The 16,949-nt window shown below is 41.5% G+C and overlaps 1 protein-coding gene across 2 annotated transcripts in view; it reads right to left on the bottom strand.

Annotated features, from left to right (window-relative positions):
* Positions 1-13,283, bottom strand: part of GLP1R (glucagon like peptide 1 receptor) — a 102,653-nt gene extending 89,370 nt beyond the window's left edge. For both annotated transcript variants that reach the window (XM_083604555.1, XM_083604556.1), the window contains exon 1: positions 12,681-13,283. In XM_083604555.1, coding sequence (XP_083460681.1) covers positions 12,681-12,770 — 90 coding nt within the window. In that variant the 5' untranslated portion in view covers positions 12,771-13,283. The remainder of the gene's footprint in view (positions 1-12,680) is intronic.
* Positions 13,284-16,949: the final 3,666 nt, after the last annotated feature.

Below are 16,949 nucleotides of genomic sequence, written 5' to 3'. Positions count from 1 at the left end.
GGGGTGGGTGGGTGGGTGCGGGTGTGAGAGAGCGAGAGAGAGAGCATCTACTTCATTTAAATTGAATCATGTACTGATTATTTACCCCCCTTGAGCAAAACAGGAAGGAAGCTGGGGGACAAAACTAGAATTAGTTGGCTCTGTCTGCATTGGCTCCAATTCCACCTACAGTTGACCTCCACTCCTAATGCCCTACCAATCCCCAACTGGCACCAGCCACCACTGGACAACCCTTAAATAATACACACACATACAAATACAAATCCAGGCTTGTTGGTATCTGGTGCAGATCAGCATAAATACCTTCCGCTTCAATAAGACAGCCTAAGCTCCCTTCACAGATCCCCAAGTGCATTTAGAAGTAAAAATAAAATCCATCGTCAGACACAGAGAAGTTCAGTTCTGAGAACAGTTGCAGCCTTGTTAGATTCTCTTCCAAGTAGCAAAAACACTCTGTAGCCATTCACACCCCCTTCAGTTCAAGGTTGAACACTGTTTTTCATAAAAGGACAATAAAATAACACATAAGGGAGTGAGAACAATGAAAACATTGGGACTTTATAAGGGATACACTAGTCTGGGGCAGCCCTAGCACTCCTAATTAGGCTGTAGGGAATTAAAACTCTAAAGTCCCCGCACATCTCTCTTTAGAAAACCATTACATTGCCCAATTTAATTTAAGTTCTGTGCTGCTAACTGTTCAATTTGTTATCCGTTATAGAAAAGGGGAGGAAAAGAGCAAGGGTGGGAGAGTTTCTGACATACACTACAACAAAGTTTGCGAGAAATAAGAGTGGAAAGGGAGTGACAACAAAGTGGAAGCGTTCATGGGGATATACTACAAAACTTCAGAGAAATCAAGACCTAGAAGCAGTAACAAGAGGGGGAAACATAGGCATAGAAGATGAACAAACAGCAATGAAATTCAATCAGCAGCATTAAAGTGGAAATCTGAACAAACGGTTGATTAATGGGCTGTTGCACTAAGAGCAATAAAAGCAAGGACGCCATCAACAATATGTAGCAAGAGCATGTAGGCATCAGATGCCATTCTCATCTACATTTGGCATCTTACATGTTGCACAGGCTCACCAGGCCAAGCAATGAAAATGCAAGGACCCAGTGACCTCTAACAGCTGCAGAGACTACAAAAGCCACCAGTCAATATATTGTGCCCCAAAGCACATGTGGAATGCCTTTCACTTTCCACTAAGCAAGTAAAGCCTGCTCTGCCTGCTCATACAGAGTGAAGGAGAAGCACTTATGAGACAAGCAGGCATTGCTCCTCTGCAAGTCTGATTCCAAGTACATATCTTTAGAAATTGAACACTGCTCGCACCTCTCTAGATAGCATTACATACATTAGCTAGAGATCACAGACCCTGGTTCCTAAAACTCACTCCTAATTTTTCCCAGTTCCCATCCCACAACTCTTCACAATTAAAATGCCACTACCTGTAGATTTCAAACACTGCTGCAATAGGTAGGCTCTTCATTCTGTATATCCAACTCTTCAGAACATATGGCTTTGTTTGTGCCAGAGTGCTGTCTGTGAGAAATTGGTTTTTAGCAGAAGGCTACAAAAAAGTTAGTAGCCTTTCCAACCACGGAAGAAATTTATTCCAACCTAATTTAGCTGCTGTGGTGCAATCTCCCACCTGACCCCTTCTGCAGCTTCTATTAGATAGCCAATTCTATGGTGCGCCTAAGCCCATTTCACATGCCAACATACATAGGAATAGGCAGGAAGTTTCACAATGAGTTATATTTGCCTCACTCTCCTGCTACCAGTAAGCATTCTTATTTTCTTACTTGCCAGGGTACAAAGCATCCATGCAATTGACGGGCTAGCAAGTGATTTTGTAGAAGGACTGGCAACAGCCTCCTTCCAGCTACCAGTGGTAAGAGTGAGCACCCATCACAAGGGGCATGAATAAGAGCCAGTGCTCACTCACTCAGAGACTGAACAGTTCAGATACAGAGATTCAGGACCGGAAGGGAGGACACCAGATAGGAGCATGCCTTGCCAAGACCCTATGCAAAAATCACCTTGGTGCAACAACAGCCACTTAAGACTGGCTAAAGCAGGAACAGATCCCAGCCCCCAACATCCCTGACCTTTTGCCATGCTGGCTAGGGCCAATGTGAATATGACCTCTGAAGGGCTACAAGTTCCCCATATGGGCTGAAGATGGGAAGATATAGCCATTAGAGTTTTGCAGGATGGACGGACACACAGATGTGAGTTTTTGAAGGGTGAATAAGACTAACCAAGTAGGACACTGGTGAAATCATCTTGGTGAACAGTTGTCCTCTCTGGGAATCTGAGGCAGAATAAGCAGTTGTGTTATCTGCACTCTGCGTGTGTATTTATAAACAGAAATAAACAATCACTACCAAGTCTCCAGTGCTCACTCTCATCTTGGGATGCAAATCTGTCCAATATACTTCTCTTAATTTCTCATTTTTCCAGTTTTATGTTCTGTTCACTTTTCTGTATCAGTCATCATCTTCTTATTTTAAGTCCTCATGTAAATCTTTAGTTTGTAAGTCCTAATGTAAGCCCTTAGTTTGCATTTCTCTTCATACACATTCTTGTATACAATCTTATCTGATGTAAACATTTGTGCAAGCTATTTTCCTTAATGCTATGCATCTTTTTGTTTATTCTCCTGAATAAATGCATCTTTACCACAACACATTTTGGGGGGTTTGAGAACCAAATTGCACAATTTGAAGAATGCAGATATTGAAGAACAGCTGCACTTTGGCTTGCATACCATTTTGAAAAGTGTAAATCAGGCAGGTTCATGTTCAAATGCAATTTGAGCTAAATTTCTTCTGCATCTAAAAGGAAACTAAACGCTGTAGCATCAACCTCTGAATTTTCACACAGTGAGGAGAGATTGAAGTTAGCAACGCAGAAGGCCTTCCTATATGCTTCACCAGGCAGAATTTAAAAGCAAGTCATAAGAGCAACTTGAAGAAAAAACGAAGCTTAGACGCAAGAAAATAAGTTTTACTTTTGTGAAAGGGGAGGGCTTGCAAAACGAACAACATCCGTAAATCATATTTCAGTGGGTACACAGTAGCAGAGATACAGAAAGCTTCTCCATACAGAGCAGATAGTTGCCAGTGAAGAAGGCAGCCACCACAGGGAGCCATTTAGAGGGGGCACTGTGCTGCTATTTGTGCAGACATGACCATCCCCGTCTTGCAGTCAATCATTCTAGCATTCTATACTTTTGCTCTCTGCAAACTCCCAAATCTCTTCGTTGTTGGCTTTCACTGTGTAAGAGTGAAATAAGATGTTTCCTTTGCAGAAGCAAAACCTTACGTTCTGAAAGGCATTAAGCTAGATCTCAATTGTTTGAGGAATTTAAGCTTCTAGTGCTAACGTATTTGGCAATGCTGGTTTAGCATTTTGGTCCATGACATTGCACAACCTTAACTTGTGTTGTGCTTTAAATCGTGCCACTATCAATACGTCTAGGTTAAATCACCTAACATAATTTATACACTTTCTTGTGCTTACAGGAAATGCATTCACGGCCTGGAATCTGATGCAACTAATGGGCTGCTTATTACCATAATCCACAGCCCACAGCAACAGTAGCAATACCTAAAGTATGAAACCAAATGGCATTGTACACCTTACTACTGCATAATAAGCAAATGCTCTTCACAACTATTACATCTTGCATTTGAGCTGCCACAGATAAATACCAAGTGATATTGCTGGTTGTTCCCTCATTGCCCATTACTGCAGCTCTTGTGTTAAACATGTGAATAAGAATTCAGTCCTCAAAAAAACCAATGCAATTGTGATGTCCTCATTTTGGTGCAATCATTCTGGCTGCAAACAGCAGTCATTTCATTATATATTGTATAAGTCTTTGTTCCCACTGAAGACCTAAAAAGAACATTTCATGCCGGAATTACCATCTCTTCCATCTATACTTTTCCTCTCATTGCTAGGATAACTAGTTCAAAGGAGTACTTCCCTATACAGCTTAGGTCCAGGCTATCTGAAAGACCACATTCCCTCATACAAATCTGCCCAGGCTCTGAAATCTTCAGGGGAGGCTCTTCTCTCAGTCCCACCACTGTCACAGGGATGCTTGGTAGGGACACGGGAGAGGGCCTTCTCAGTGGCTGCTCCCAGACTTTGGAACTCCCTTCCTAGAGAAATTAGAAAGGCTCCCTTCTTCTTGTCCTTCCGCTGGCAGGACAACAAAAAGCCTGTTCTTATTCCAACAGGCTTTGGGGAACTGATTGTTACTAATGAAATAGTTGGTGCTGTGATGTTTTTATTGTAATGATCATTAGGTTTTAATAGATCTTATATACATAACGCACACACACACACAAACATAGTTTAATTGCTTTTTAATGATTGCTTCCCAGTGTTTCAACAATACAGGTGCAGCAGCACCGTATGTTTTTCTAGGAACATGTCTCAAACATACAGAAAACATCTGGTACTGTTTGCACCTGTTCCTGGATGCAACTGCTCATAAGGGCTGATAAGGGCTCCACTCACAAGTTTATGTTTGAGAGAGGTCAATACCTTACTAAAGTGGTACTAACTTCCTTTGAACATCTGTCCACATATTATGCAGAATGCTGCAGAGAGTCAACTAAATTAGCAGCAGTATATATATATATCTACATGGTGTTGCACTCATCACTAAATAGATCAGATTGTCCTGTTAAACTGGCTGTTAGGCTAACTGGCTAAAATAGCTTTCTAACACACAGGGATTTTGACTGGCAAAACTATTATCTGTAAGAATAGATGAAACAATCTGCTGCCCCAACGTATCTTTTTTTTTTTTTAACATACTTCAGAGGAGAAGGAGAACTATAAGATCACTAAACAAAGGGAAAAGGCTGACATTCAAATATATATGTTTTTGCCAATATCCAGAAAATTGTGTGTTGAAGTATCCTGCTCACCTCCAACAATTATTTCTAGTTTTATACAAATAAAACTCTTGAGATGTCAGGTCATCTGACAGTTCCAGGTGGGAAGAAACAAGCAAGGAAAGACATAAATCCAGCAAGACTTTAGCAAAGTGCCATTAACTTAGTTTCAGTTACAACAGGGAGATCTCATGCAACGGATTCTGGCTGCAGATTTGTGATTGCTTGATGAGCTTCCATTAATTTATTTTTTATTTAACCTTTCAAAACAAGTAGTTTTTCAAGGCAACTTAACAGTTACTATCTTAGCTGTAAGATATGAAATCAATATCTAAAAATGTACCACTTAAACCAGCATAAACCATTCCTGAGCAGACCAATGAAATCATATTGAAATTTAAAACAGAGCAACAACTGTTTAAAAATCTAACTTGCTTCAACAAGAAGCAAATTAAAACAAATATCTTTAGAAGCAACCAGAGAGAGAGAGAGCAAAACTTTTATATCCTACAGTACTTTTCTTTTTTGAACCCAGAGCAGTCTTGGATTGGGACTCTGAGCTCAACTGAGGGCTTTCCCTCAGTTTATCCTTCCTCCTGTGGCCCCTTTTTTCTACTCAAGAGTTGTCCCCTTCCACAAGCTGCTTCTCTTCACAGTGCAAAAGATGCAGCCTTGTGACAGGAGGAACAGGAAATGGTCATGCTTCAAAACTGATCCATTTATTACAGCTTTCACCAACTTGAATCAGGATGATGTATATATTAGCACGCATTTCAGAATACAAGGAAAGCAACCATGCATAACTCTCACTCTTGTCAACAGGAATTAACTATTTGCTATTCACTGGCAAGAACTGAAGAAACGTATGTCTCCGATGGGAGGCAGCAATTGTACAGGGCCATTTATAAATGCCTCTGAAACAAATACACCTCTCCATTATTTGTTAGCAAACATTCATTGCTTTGGCAGAAGGAGCATTTATGTCTTGGTTTCCTTTCCCTAAGCACTGGGAAATTACAAGCAGAATTTCTGCATGTTCGGTTTCCTTGAAGTTGAGTATTATTATTAGTATATTATAATCTGTTTACAAACTTTCCTGCTTAGAAAGAACAAGGAAACTGCAGGTACACCAACATCCTATGTCTTTCAGTCAATTGCACAGTGGTTGTGAGCGCTCCAAATCTGGCAACAAGCAAAGAGGTAAAATGACAACTACCAAATGTGCTTACTTTAAGCAAATGTGTGTACATTAAGGAGTCTCAGCAACCAAAATAAAGGAAAAGAACTGTAACCTTCTGAGCCGAAATGGACTGTGCATTTATGCAATTTCCCCACTCAAAAGTTTACAGCGTCACTTTTAAACACTTAAATTACACCTGCCTGCCTTATCCGATGAATAAAAAACACAGGGTGGAGACAGTCACAGCTCATACTTGCTACCTCTCCTTGATATGTGATTGCATTTTATTGTCTGAAAGTGGTCTGAAAAGAGCTCTGTGATAAAGTATAAACTTTAATTTACCAGTACTTTTTTTTAGCAAAGATGTCATTCTTTCAGCTGAAATGGGACTCCGGGAAAAATAAGGATCGCAGAGATAACAGCAGTTTGACCTACAGTGAAGATGGTATTGATTTCGCCTAAAAGGGGAATACAGTCAACAAATGGTCAGCAAATGACTGACCAAACCAGTTAAAGTGAGAAACAGGGACACAAGTTAAAGTCCAAAGATGATAAAAGGGAGAGCAGATAAGGAAAACATGAAACTGTTAAATAAGGAAAATTATGAAAGTATTCAACCACCATAACTGAAGAGACATGCTGTCAAATACCTGAAATTCTTGATATATAACAGGGGGATAAATTAGTAGTATGCCATAAATCTCAATTTCTCTGGGAGAAGACTAGGCACAATGTAATAAAGGTGTTGTGCCATTTTTGACATTTAGGATTTGACAAGCAAAAGACATAGCACCTTCATGTTCAAGAGCAACCAAGCGAGTAAAGCAGTGAATACTTAATTTTCCCTTAGGAGATATTGGCAGTCTTATTCTCTACTTAAAATTTAAGAAAACATTTGCCCAAGCTGAAATTTGCACAACATTCTCATGAGACCACTACTCAATGGTGTGCGTATTTCCATTTGCAGATAAATTTCCACTACTGGTGTTCAAAAGGAGATTTGCATTGAAATACTTTGATGGCAATCTGGAGGGTAGGAGACAAACCAATGGCTGCCAGTTACAAGAAAGGAGATTCAGACTAAACATCAGAAAGGTCTTTCTGATAGTAAGAGCTGTTCAACAGTGAAATGGACTCCCTGGGCAGGTGGTAGGCTCTCCTTCATTGGAGATTTTTAAGTGGAGGTTGGATGGTCATCTGTCATGGATGCTTTAGTTGAGATCCCTGCATTGCATGGGGTTGGACTAGATGACCCTCAGGGTCCCTTCCAGCTCTACAATTCTGCGATTCTAGAAATGCTTACATGCCACTTAAATCAAATAGCAGTGGGCATGATTGCAACTTTACTTAATATAAGAAAACATAATGGTTTAAAGTGGTACTAACAATATGTGAAACTTCCTGCAGAGTTTTACTCTTTAGTACAGATGTAATTTATGAAAAATTCAAGCTAAAGTTTTTTGAATAACTTTTATCAGACAATGGGAAGAAGCAAGTTATTATGTTAAAACACACGAGAAAGCGTGCACGAGAGAGAGCTCACCCGCTGACTCAAAGCTACGACCCTTCCCTACTGATGAAAGATACACGTTTTCTTCTCTCAGCAATTTAAAGAGTTGCCCTAATCTATCTTTATTTATTTATTTATTTTGTCAATCAATAAAGAGTTGCCCTAATCTATAGAGTGCAGCAAATATATGAATTCTCCACCCTTCTATACTGATTTCTCCACTTTGAAACGACCGCTCCACTTTAACGTTCATTCAGAAGACAGCATGAATAAACTGTCCAAAAATGCATGACGCCGACAGCTTGATTACTAAAAATGCTTATAAAAATATTCACAGTACACAATGGACTACAGGTAGAGAAGGGACTACAGACAGAGATACATTATGTTCCAGGAATACAATGTTCAGTATCAATTTTTGTGTAGCTGTTGTGAGGACTTCACAACTGAATGGATCTTGAACAGAATGGATCTTTAAAGTGATATAATTTACATTTATTTTAATTCTTCAATGGCACAATCCAATCAGGAATGGAAAAAGAGTTAATAGCATGGTCAAGTCACCTCAACGCATAAAATACAGTTAATACACAAGCTGTCCACGTCAAGAAGTCTAGAGCAAGTAAAAGAGCTTCTCTTCATTTCCTCCCAGTTTACTCAGGATACCTTGCATACCACTGATTGAATGGGTTAATTATTGGAACAGCAGAAATATCTATGAGGAGCTTCCCAGAGACAACAGAGCACAAGAAATGCAGTTAAGTGAGCACATTTCAAGTTGAGCAGCACATGAATGCGAATAAAGTACAGCATTAAACCAACAGATGTTTGACGTATATTACTTTGTTAGAAACATTTAAGGAACTTTAAACAGAAATAGAAAAGCAAGCAGCATAGATGGATGGGTTTCTTGAAATTTGCCAATAATTTTGCCAATAAAGCTATGAACCAATGCACACCTATCTGAGAGAAGTCCCACTGAATAGAATGTATAGAATTGAACTTAAACATATGGCTTAGAGAACAAGAAAACTTTGATGTGGGCAGCTAGCTGATCAACAGCATCTTTTGAGATATGTACCGATATTTTCTGTGGTTAGTTGCTACAGGAATGAACATGACCTTTATTCAGTCTTGCGTGTATTAAGGAGTTTTCAAACAAGCTCTCTTCATTCTCACAGGGTACCATCCAGCCCAAAGTTATCATTTTATAAGCCTTACTAAATTCAACTTTAAATTGCTCGATTTTGCCAGAATTGTGTTAGTGGAGTACAAGTTATCACATTCTTTGCTTTTTAAACCCTATGTTGGGCATCTTTAAGAAATGGAAATAGCGAGTTGTGGCAAATATTTAAAGGATCTTTTTGTAATAACCTTCCCTTCTTTAATGTGCAGCTCCCTTTTGAAAAATCGTGTTATTAGCTCTAACATATTGAAAACTTTTTATTACAACATTAAGAGGCTACTATTATTTTGTAAAACTTTTGTTTAAAAAAAAATGTTCGCAGCCCCATTGGGACTGATCCCTCATTTTTGCAGTATAGTAATATACTGCAGGTGACAGAATGAGGGCACATTAATAGAAACCAGAAGACACTGCACAAGTCTAACTCAGGACAAAGCCACCGGGTCAAGAGAAGAAATGCAGAGAGGCTTGGTTATAAAACTGCATCAAGAGCTCATGTAATTCTAAAGAAGAAAGTGCCTCTTTCAAGTCCTTCTGTTGAGCAGCTCCTTGGGTTGCCTACAGCAAAAACAGTATCTGCCTAAGCCTATCCTCCCTCATGCTCAATGAGGCCTTGTCAGAGAAGCTTGCATCTTAAGATTGCTCTCTTAAGCAAATGGGACAAAGATATGAGTTTTTGCTTTTCATTCTGCATCTTCTCATTCTGTTCAATCCTTACTGTTGAAATGGCCTCATTCTGTCACCTGCACTACTGTGGTGGCAGCAGCCTCCTCCTCCATCCTTTATCTGCTCATTTTGTAATTCTGTTTCGTTCAGTCTTGGACCCATGGAATACTAATGAAGGATCCATTGAAGTATGCAACAGTGTGTCATTCTTCTTCCACTACCCCAATGACACCATTCCTGCCATATCCCCTCTAATCCTCATCATCGAGCTCAGAGTCTCACTTCCTCTTCATAAAGCAAACGCATTTCACAGGCAGTTATTGACCGCAAGGGCCAGACACCTCCTGACAAGCAAGGGTGACACTGGAACTTGCTAGGTCAGAAGATATTCCTGAAAGCAGGACAGTGACTGACCATTTATGAAATTATACATTTTATTTATTTTTAATAAACCTTTGTTGGTGTTTTGCAGGAGAGGGACCAGAAATCTCTTCAACATCTCCACATGGTGCAGTGGTTAGACTAGGACCAAGGAGACCAAAGTTAAAACCCCATTCAGCCATGAAACACACTAGATGATCATGGGTTAGTCAGTGTCAGTCAACATTATCTACCTCCATGGTTATGTTGAAGAGAAAATAAAGGGGAGAGGAGCCAACTATGCTGTTGTGAGTTCCTTGGCAGAAAGACAGAATAGAAATGTAGTAAATATATAAATGGTACCGCTACATTGAAAGACCCCCAAAGGGTTTTTTTTAAGCCTAAATACTGAAGGTACTGAATCACAAAAGAATATTTATCCTATCCCAAGAACTCTTTCTACATTAATGGCAAAACTAATAAAGCAAAATTATACATTTTGCTGATACTCTCTCCCATTCTTTAAAGTCATGTATTTCAACTAGCAATTCAGTCTTGGCTTCATGCACTGCCTGTTAATGCTTTGAATAAACTCACACTGCAGCATAAACTTAACATTCTATTTACGGGGGACATTATCTTCAGACCAACTAACTGAACTTCATGATACTTTACTGCCCATACTTAAAAAAAAAAATCCCTCAGGATCTTTTCCAGCACACCTAGTTGGAAAGCTCTTTCTGGATGCTGTGTCAACCAAGAGGATTGGCAATAATTTGCTAACAGCTATAACTAAGACAAATAAGTAGGTGTATTCCATTATTACAAAACCATCTTGTTCTCTTTTCTAGCATTTTCTATGGGATGCATGCTTTTAAAAAAAACAAAAGTCTGACCACATAATCTACCATTTGCTTTTGATCAACACTTACAATAGGCGCCAAATTCTACTGGCAAAGAGGCACATGATGCTCATACACAGGTGTCAAAATGTCCAGAATGTCTGTAGTTGAATCAAAACTACTTCAAGGTAAATGAAGGTAAACCATGATTCTTTTAAGAAGTTTAAATTTATGTGAAGTTGCTGAGACCACAAAAGATTCTTGGCCTGTATGCATACTTCCTTGGAGAAGAATCCCATTGCATCTTTCTCATGAGCAAAAACATTCATTAGCTACACAAAGCTTAGCATTTTTAGGTATATTTAATATATTCAGTATATTTAAAGTCACAAAGGTAAGAAATTTTACCCTTTTAAAGAAAAGAAAAAGCACCCACAAATTCATAAGCATTTTATACAGACTTTGCATGTACTTAAAATATATTCAGCATCACACCTTCCCAGTTCTGAGAATGCTGAAACCCAGCACACTGTGACCGGTAACGATGCGCAAATAAGGCCATTCAACACCTTTTTGAAAGCCCAATATTTTATTCTCCATTAGCAAACAACACAGTCCCAAACAATATACAATATACATGGGTACTTGTCTAAAATCCCTGGTAGAGGACAAGGATCCTGAGATCACGTTAAGGGTAGCCAAATTCTGTGCGATTGCCATAAAACTTAGGGAACAAGCTATGCTATCATAATGATTAAGGCTTTAAATGATAATTTTAGGTTATATGTTAGTGACTAAGTTTCAATGTATGTATTTTTTAACTGTTGCTATATCTGTATTGTCCCTGTTATACCTAATTGCAAATTCAAATGTATCCCTATCGTGTTTTATGACTTCCTTGGTATAGTATGTGGGCTAGAACTGGTCTGTGACCGAAGTAATAAAAAATCATTCAATTCATTCATATATGGGTACTGTATACCCCAATGCAGATGCTGCTTGAGTAGCCTATATACAAACTGAAGCTGTCTTTGCAAGTTCACTTAATGCCAACCAAGTCCCTGACACAGCCCCATTTACAGCCAGCTAATCTGAGCATCCCACCCCCAATAGTCTTCGAAAAGTAACACCACACACAACAGCAGACACCAGGAGGCAGAGTATTGCTTGTATGGATGTAGGAAACCTCTCCAGAGTGAACTATAGCAGAGATGCTTCAGCTGGGATCAAGTGGCTGTTGTTTAGGAGCGCCTGGCACCCTGAGAAATCAGTCCGCCGGTACTCTAGGAGAAGTCGGTCTCCCTTTTCATCCCTGTGCCAGGCATGGGTCTATTATATTGTCAAGATTTTGAGATGAGCGCGTCTTAGACCAGTGGAACACTCAGTTTCTGAACGCTGCTTTGCGATACCGGTTGCAAACAGCTATTTGATAAGCAATGATTTAGGGGGGGGAAACAAAAACTGTGTAGATCGTATAAACTTTTGACGGTGGTTGCAACCCCGCCAGCTTTATAACTGAACTCCCTCACCCACCCACCTCCCGCACTATTGCTCAGCTGTATGCAGCATAGCCCGGCTGCCCTTGGCCTACGGAAGGAGGAAAGCGGCGGAAGGGAGAATGGTAACTGCCAAGAAATCCAACTACGTCGAGCTCCTCTGCCCTCGCAGACCAAACTGCCTGAAGACAAGGGAGTTGTCCGAGGGGCGGGAGAAAGTGGCTCAAAAGACGACGCTCCCTGATTTTGCTGGCTGGGGGTGGGAGCGAGAGGGATCGACGCCGGCAGCCCTGGCTCTGTGTCTTGGGGCAAATGGTGCTTCTCCCCCCCCCCCCGCCACTTCTTCCTCTCGCACTCGCTCGGGGCAAGACCGCGGAGGGAAAGCAGCCGAGCAAAGACAAGCAAACCCCGTCGAGTAGTAGTAGTAGCCAAGCTGCAACCCGGCCAAGCGCCCTCGGTTATAGCGCTCAGCCCCTCGCCTTCGCCCCGCGCCCTCCTCCCCGTCACGACTCACCCGCCTCGAGGGAGTCGCTCCGCCGGTGGCTAAGAGCAAAGCCAGAGTGAAGCTTTTCCAGGGAGCAGCCGGCGCCGACGACGGAGGCATGTCTCTGCCGCCGGAGTTGCCCCAAGAAGCGCAAGCCCCGGCAGCCGCCTCGGCCACAGCAACGGCAGAGGGAGGAGAGGCAGGCAGGGGCGCGAGGCCACCTCAGGCGCGCAACGAGGAGAGCGCGAGAGCGCCCAGCGGCGGAGTTGGAGTGAAGTTTGGCGCGCGGGCTGGGCGGCATTTGTAAGCTGGGCGAGGGGGCCGCCTCGGCGCGGAGCTCAGCCCCTGCGCGCGCCTCGCCAGCCAATCGCTTCCAGACGCAGGACGCGCCCCCAGCCGGAGTTCGGACGGTGAGAACGTGCGGCGCAGCCGCCAGGCGCCCCCCGCGCGGCTGCCCTGGGCAAACGCCTCACAAGCGCGCGCCCCTCGCCGCCACGTGATCGCAGGCGCTGCCCCGGGCTTGTTGCTTCGCGCTACCCGTCCTTTTTCCCGCGGGGTGGATCATCGTGCCATGGCTGCTACCCCTTGGGAACCGAACACAAGCGCTCGGTAGGTGTTTCCCCGCCGCTGGCTTTTCGCCTTGGGAAAAGCTTTCCATCTGCTCGTTGGTTCTCGAGAGCGCGGAGGGCCGGGAGGAAGGGCGACCTTGGGACCCACGAGCCCCTTTCTGGGTTGTACTTTCAAGCGCGATTGGAAAGGCTAGGAGAGTGCAGCCTTGCTAGGAAGCAGGGTCCGTTTCTCCTGCTAATCTGACAGTGCTGCTTGGGTCACACGGTCAACCGCTGCCTGCTTCTTCTGAGTAGACCTACAGAGGATTGCCACTGTAAGGGATCTGGAGCAAACGTCTCACAAGCCACCTTTCGTCTTCAGTCGCCAGTCCCTTCACACAAACAAAAGTTGCCTTCCATATGAGGAAAAGTTGCAATATTTGGGAGTAAGGGGAACATGGTAAAGGTGCGTAAATATGATGTGGAGAAAGTAGAGTAACATTTCTCCCTCATAATGTTAGAGCTTGGGGCCTTCCAGGGGAGCTGGTGAAGTTTCAGGACAGATAGAAATACAGTGGTACCTCGGGTTAAGTACTTAATTCGTTTCGGAGGTCTGTACTTAACCTGAAACTGTTCTTAACCTGAAGCACCACTTTAGCTAATGGGGCCTTCTGCTGCTGCCGCACCGCCGGAGCACAATTTTTTGTTCTCATCCTGAAGCAAAGTTCTTAACCTGCAGCACTATTTTTGGGCTAGCAGAGTCTGTAACCTGAAGCGTATGTAACCTGAAGGGTATGTAACCTGAGGTACCACTGTACTTCTTCACACAGCATTGTTAAAACCGTGGCATTTGCTCCCATAAGATGTTGGCCACCAACTTGGGTGGTTTTCAGAGGGGCTTAGACAGATTCATTGAAGATAATCACTATAGCTAGCATAACATGTTCTCTCTTCGCTGAGAAGCAGAATACCAGCTGCTGGGAATCACAAGTGAAGAGAGCACTCTTGCATGCAAGGCTTTTTTTGGTAGGCTTTCCATAGTCATCTGATCATTAGATCCACAATCCTGGATCAGGATCATTAGATTGGCCTTTGGCTCAATCTAATGGCTCTTATATGTTTGTATTGTTCAAAACTCAGGGGTGGAGTTAGGTGCATCAGGAATGGTTTTGAAAAAAATATATACTGTAAAGGGGTTTCTGGTTTAAAGCAAAAACAGAAAACAAAGTAGAGCCCAAAAGTCTGAAGTCTACCCACCCCATGTCTGCTCTCCTGGATATAGAAATGGTGGGGACTGAAACTCAGTTAGATAATTTTAGATGCTGGACTTAATGGTCTTATGCACACCCATTCCTTTAGGTGGTAATGTGTATTACTTCACTTTAAAATGTGCTACAGCAGGGGGCCTATCTGCTGAGTAGAACCCTGGATGTCTGCCTCACAGCTCCTCAATGTAGATTAGCAGTGAAAGACTGATTCTGTGCTCCAGGGAGGCCTGTGAAGCCTCCTCATTCTGTTCACAGGTCCCAAAGATCGAGGTAAACAGGTGCATGTTGAGTTGATGACTGCATTGTTGCACAGTTGTCCTAGGCAGGGAGTTCCATAAATGAGCTGTTGCAACAGACAAGGCCCTAAGCAACTCTCATGCATCGCCCAAAGGTAGAACCACAAAATACCTCAGCAAATCTCAGCAAATGGTTGAACTGCCACACATGAATTATAGCTATGGAATGTCCATTTTTACTTCTTTAAAAAATGGATCCACTAGACTTGTCTCATCAGGATGCTTAGTTTGAACTCATGGAGCTTTTCACCATATAAATCACTGCAGTGTCTGCTATTAAATGGACTTCAGTCATCAAACTATCTTTAAGTGAAAAACAGCAAACACAACATATTAAATATTTTTAAATATAGAATGCTTACATGTGCATTTTTTATCATCCACGTGCATATTATATTATATTTTTATGTTTGTACCTCTCTTTTTATCATACAGAAATGTAAGTATACTACTTAGAGATTTTTAAGTATTAAATGGTTAATCTTTTACATTTTTTTAAGTTTTATGTTATTTATGCACTGTGACTTGCTGCTATTTTTATTGATTTTAGTTAGTAATTACTGTAATCGTTAAGAGTGAAGTCCTGCTTAATTGTTATTTGATGATATTGAGATAATTTTATTGTGTGTTATTATATTCTAATGGGTTATTGAATTTTATTTGACATAAGTTGTCTATTTTAAAGTTATGTTTTTGTTATGACTTTTGTATTGAATCAGATTATTATAAGGTGTGTGATCTTTCATGTATATTTTGTTGTTGTAAACTGCCTTGTGTATAATAATATAGAAAGGCGATATACAAATTAAAAGTGAAATGAAATGAAGAGTTGTTTAGAAATGCTTTTATATAACTATATATGTGCCATATATCTCTGTGGCAAATGAGTGTTTTCTACAGATAACTGCCCCTAGGGAAGCAGGATTAGCTTCTTGCCCCAACCACAGCGACAAATGTCACCATCATACATAATGTGTGAAACAGCTCTCAGCAGAGACTTCCTGACACTTTTTAAGAATAGTCTCCTAAGTCTGCAAAAGTAAAATATCAAGTAATTGTTTGCAGAATGCATTCACCATTAAATATCAACAAAACCTGACTTTTTTTGCACTGAGAGAAAACAGACAATTATATTGTTTTGTTTGTTGAGATGTGTATCTGAAAGGGATGGAACAAGTTGACATACAATGATGATAATGCAGCCTACCCAGAATATTGCATTGAATCAACTCAATTAAATTAGTTTGACCCTTACATCAGTTCAGATGGGAGTATTCAAATCTAAAACACAGCATGGAAACATAATATTCGGGTTCTTTACTGCAACCTTGTATGTGTCATTTCAGTTGAAACAAGTGGTGATAAAATTGACATATTTGTTTAACAATGAATATATCAACTTTAGAATAACCATGTTCAGGGTTCACTGGAGCCTTGGGGACTGAGAGCTCCAATGGTGCTTCCCATCTGCAGTTTCCCTAGGTCCCTCAGTACCATTAATGGAGGTTGAATAGGAAGCAAAGGAGTTGGTGTTCTGGTAGCTGTTATGGCACTGAGTGTGGGCAGTTGAGAGTAGAGAAGTAGGGAAATGTTCTCTGTTCCAAATTTTCCCTCCTGTGCTCCCTGGGCTATTTTAAATGTGTGCTTCCTGCTCATTTGGGGATGGAGGGGCATGTCATCTAGAAGTACATCTTAGATCAGGGTTTTCTAACTTGTGGCCCTCCTGATATTGGACTCCCAGCTCCCATCAGCCCCAGCCAACGGGGCCAATGAGCCTGGTTCCAAATCCCAACTTGCCTGCAAACTTCACTGAGTGGTCTTGGGGTGACCACATTCTTGCAGCCTAACATCTCTCACAGGTTGTAGGGAGGAACCAACTATGCTACTTTGGAGAAGAGGTGGGATATAATATAGTAGATAAACACTACCAGATGATTTCAACTCAGAGGTAAGTCCCATTGAGTTCAACGAGGCTTCCTGCTAGAACTGCTCTGCAGCCTAACAGTCTGCCTATCTGGCTATTACTCATTCGGACCTTAAAACATCTCCATGAGTTGGCAAGGTACAGAGGTTGTCAAAGGTCAGAAATGACACATTCCCCTTTCTAGAGACAGGTAGGCAGATGCTGTACACCAAAAGACATTATTAAATAATACAAGGTCAGCTTCGGCACATTTTGTAAAGTGA

This window comes from Podarcis filfolensis (assembly GCF_964270895.1).
Source record: "Podarcis filfolensis genome assembly, chromosome: 3".
Taxonomy (NCBI): domain Eukaryota; kingdom Metazoa; phylum Chordata; class Lepidosauria; order Squamata; family Lacertidae; genus Podarcis; species Podarcis filfolensis.
The sequence above is the reverse complement of the archived record's forward strand: the minus strand, read 5'-3'. Positions and strand labels throughout refer to the sequence as shown.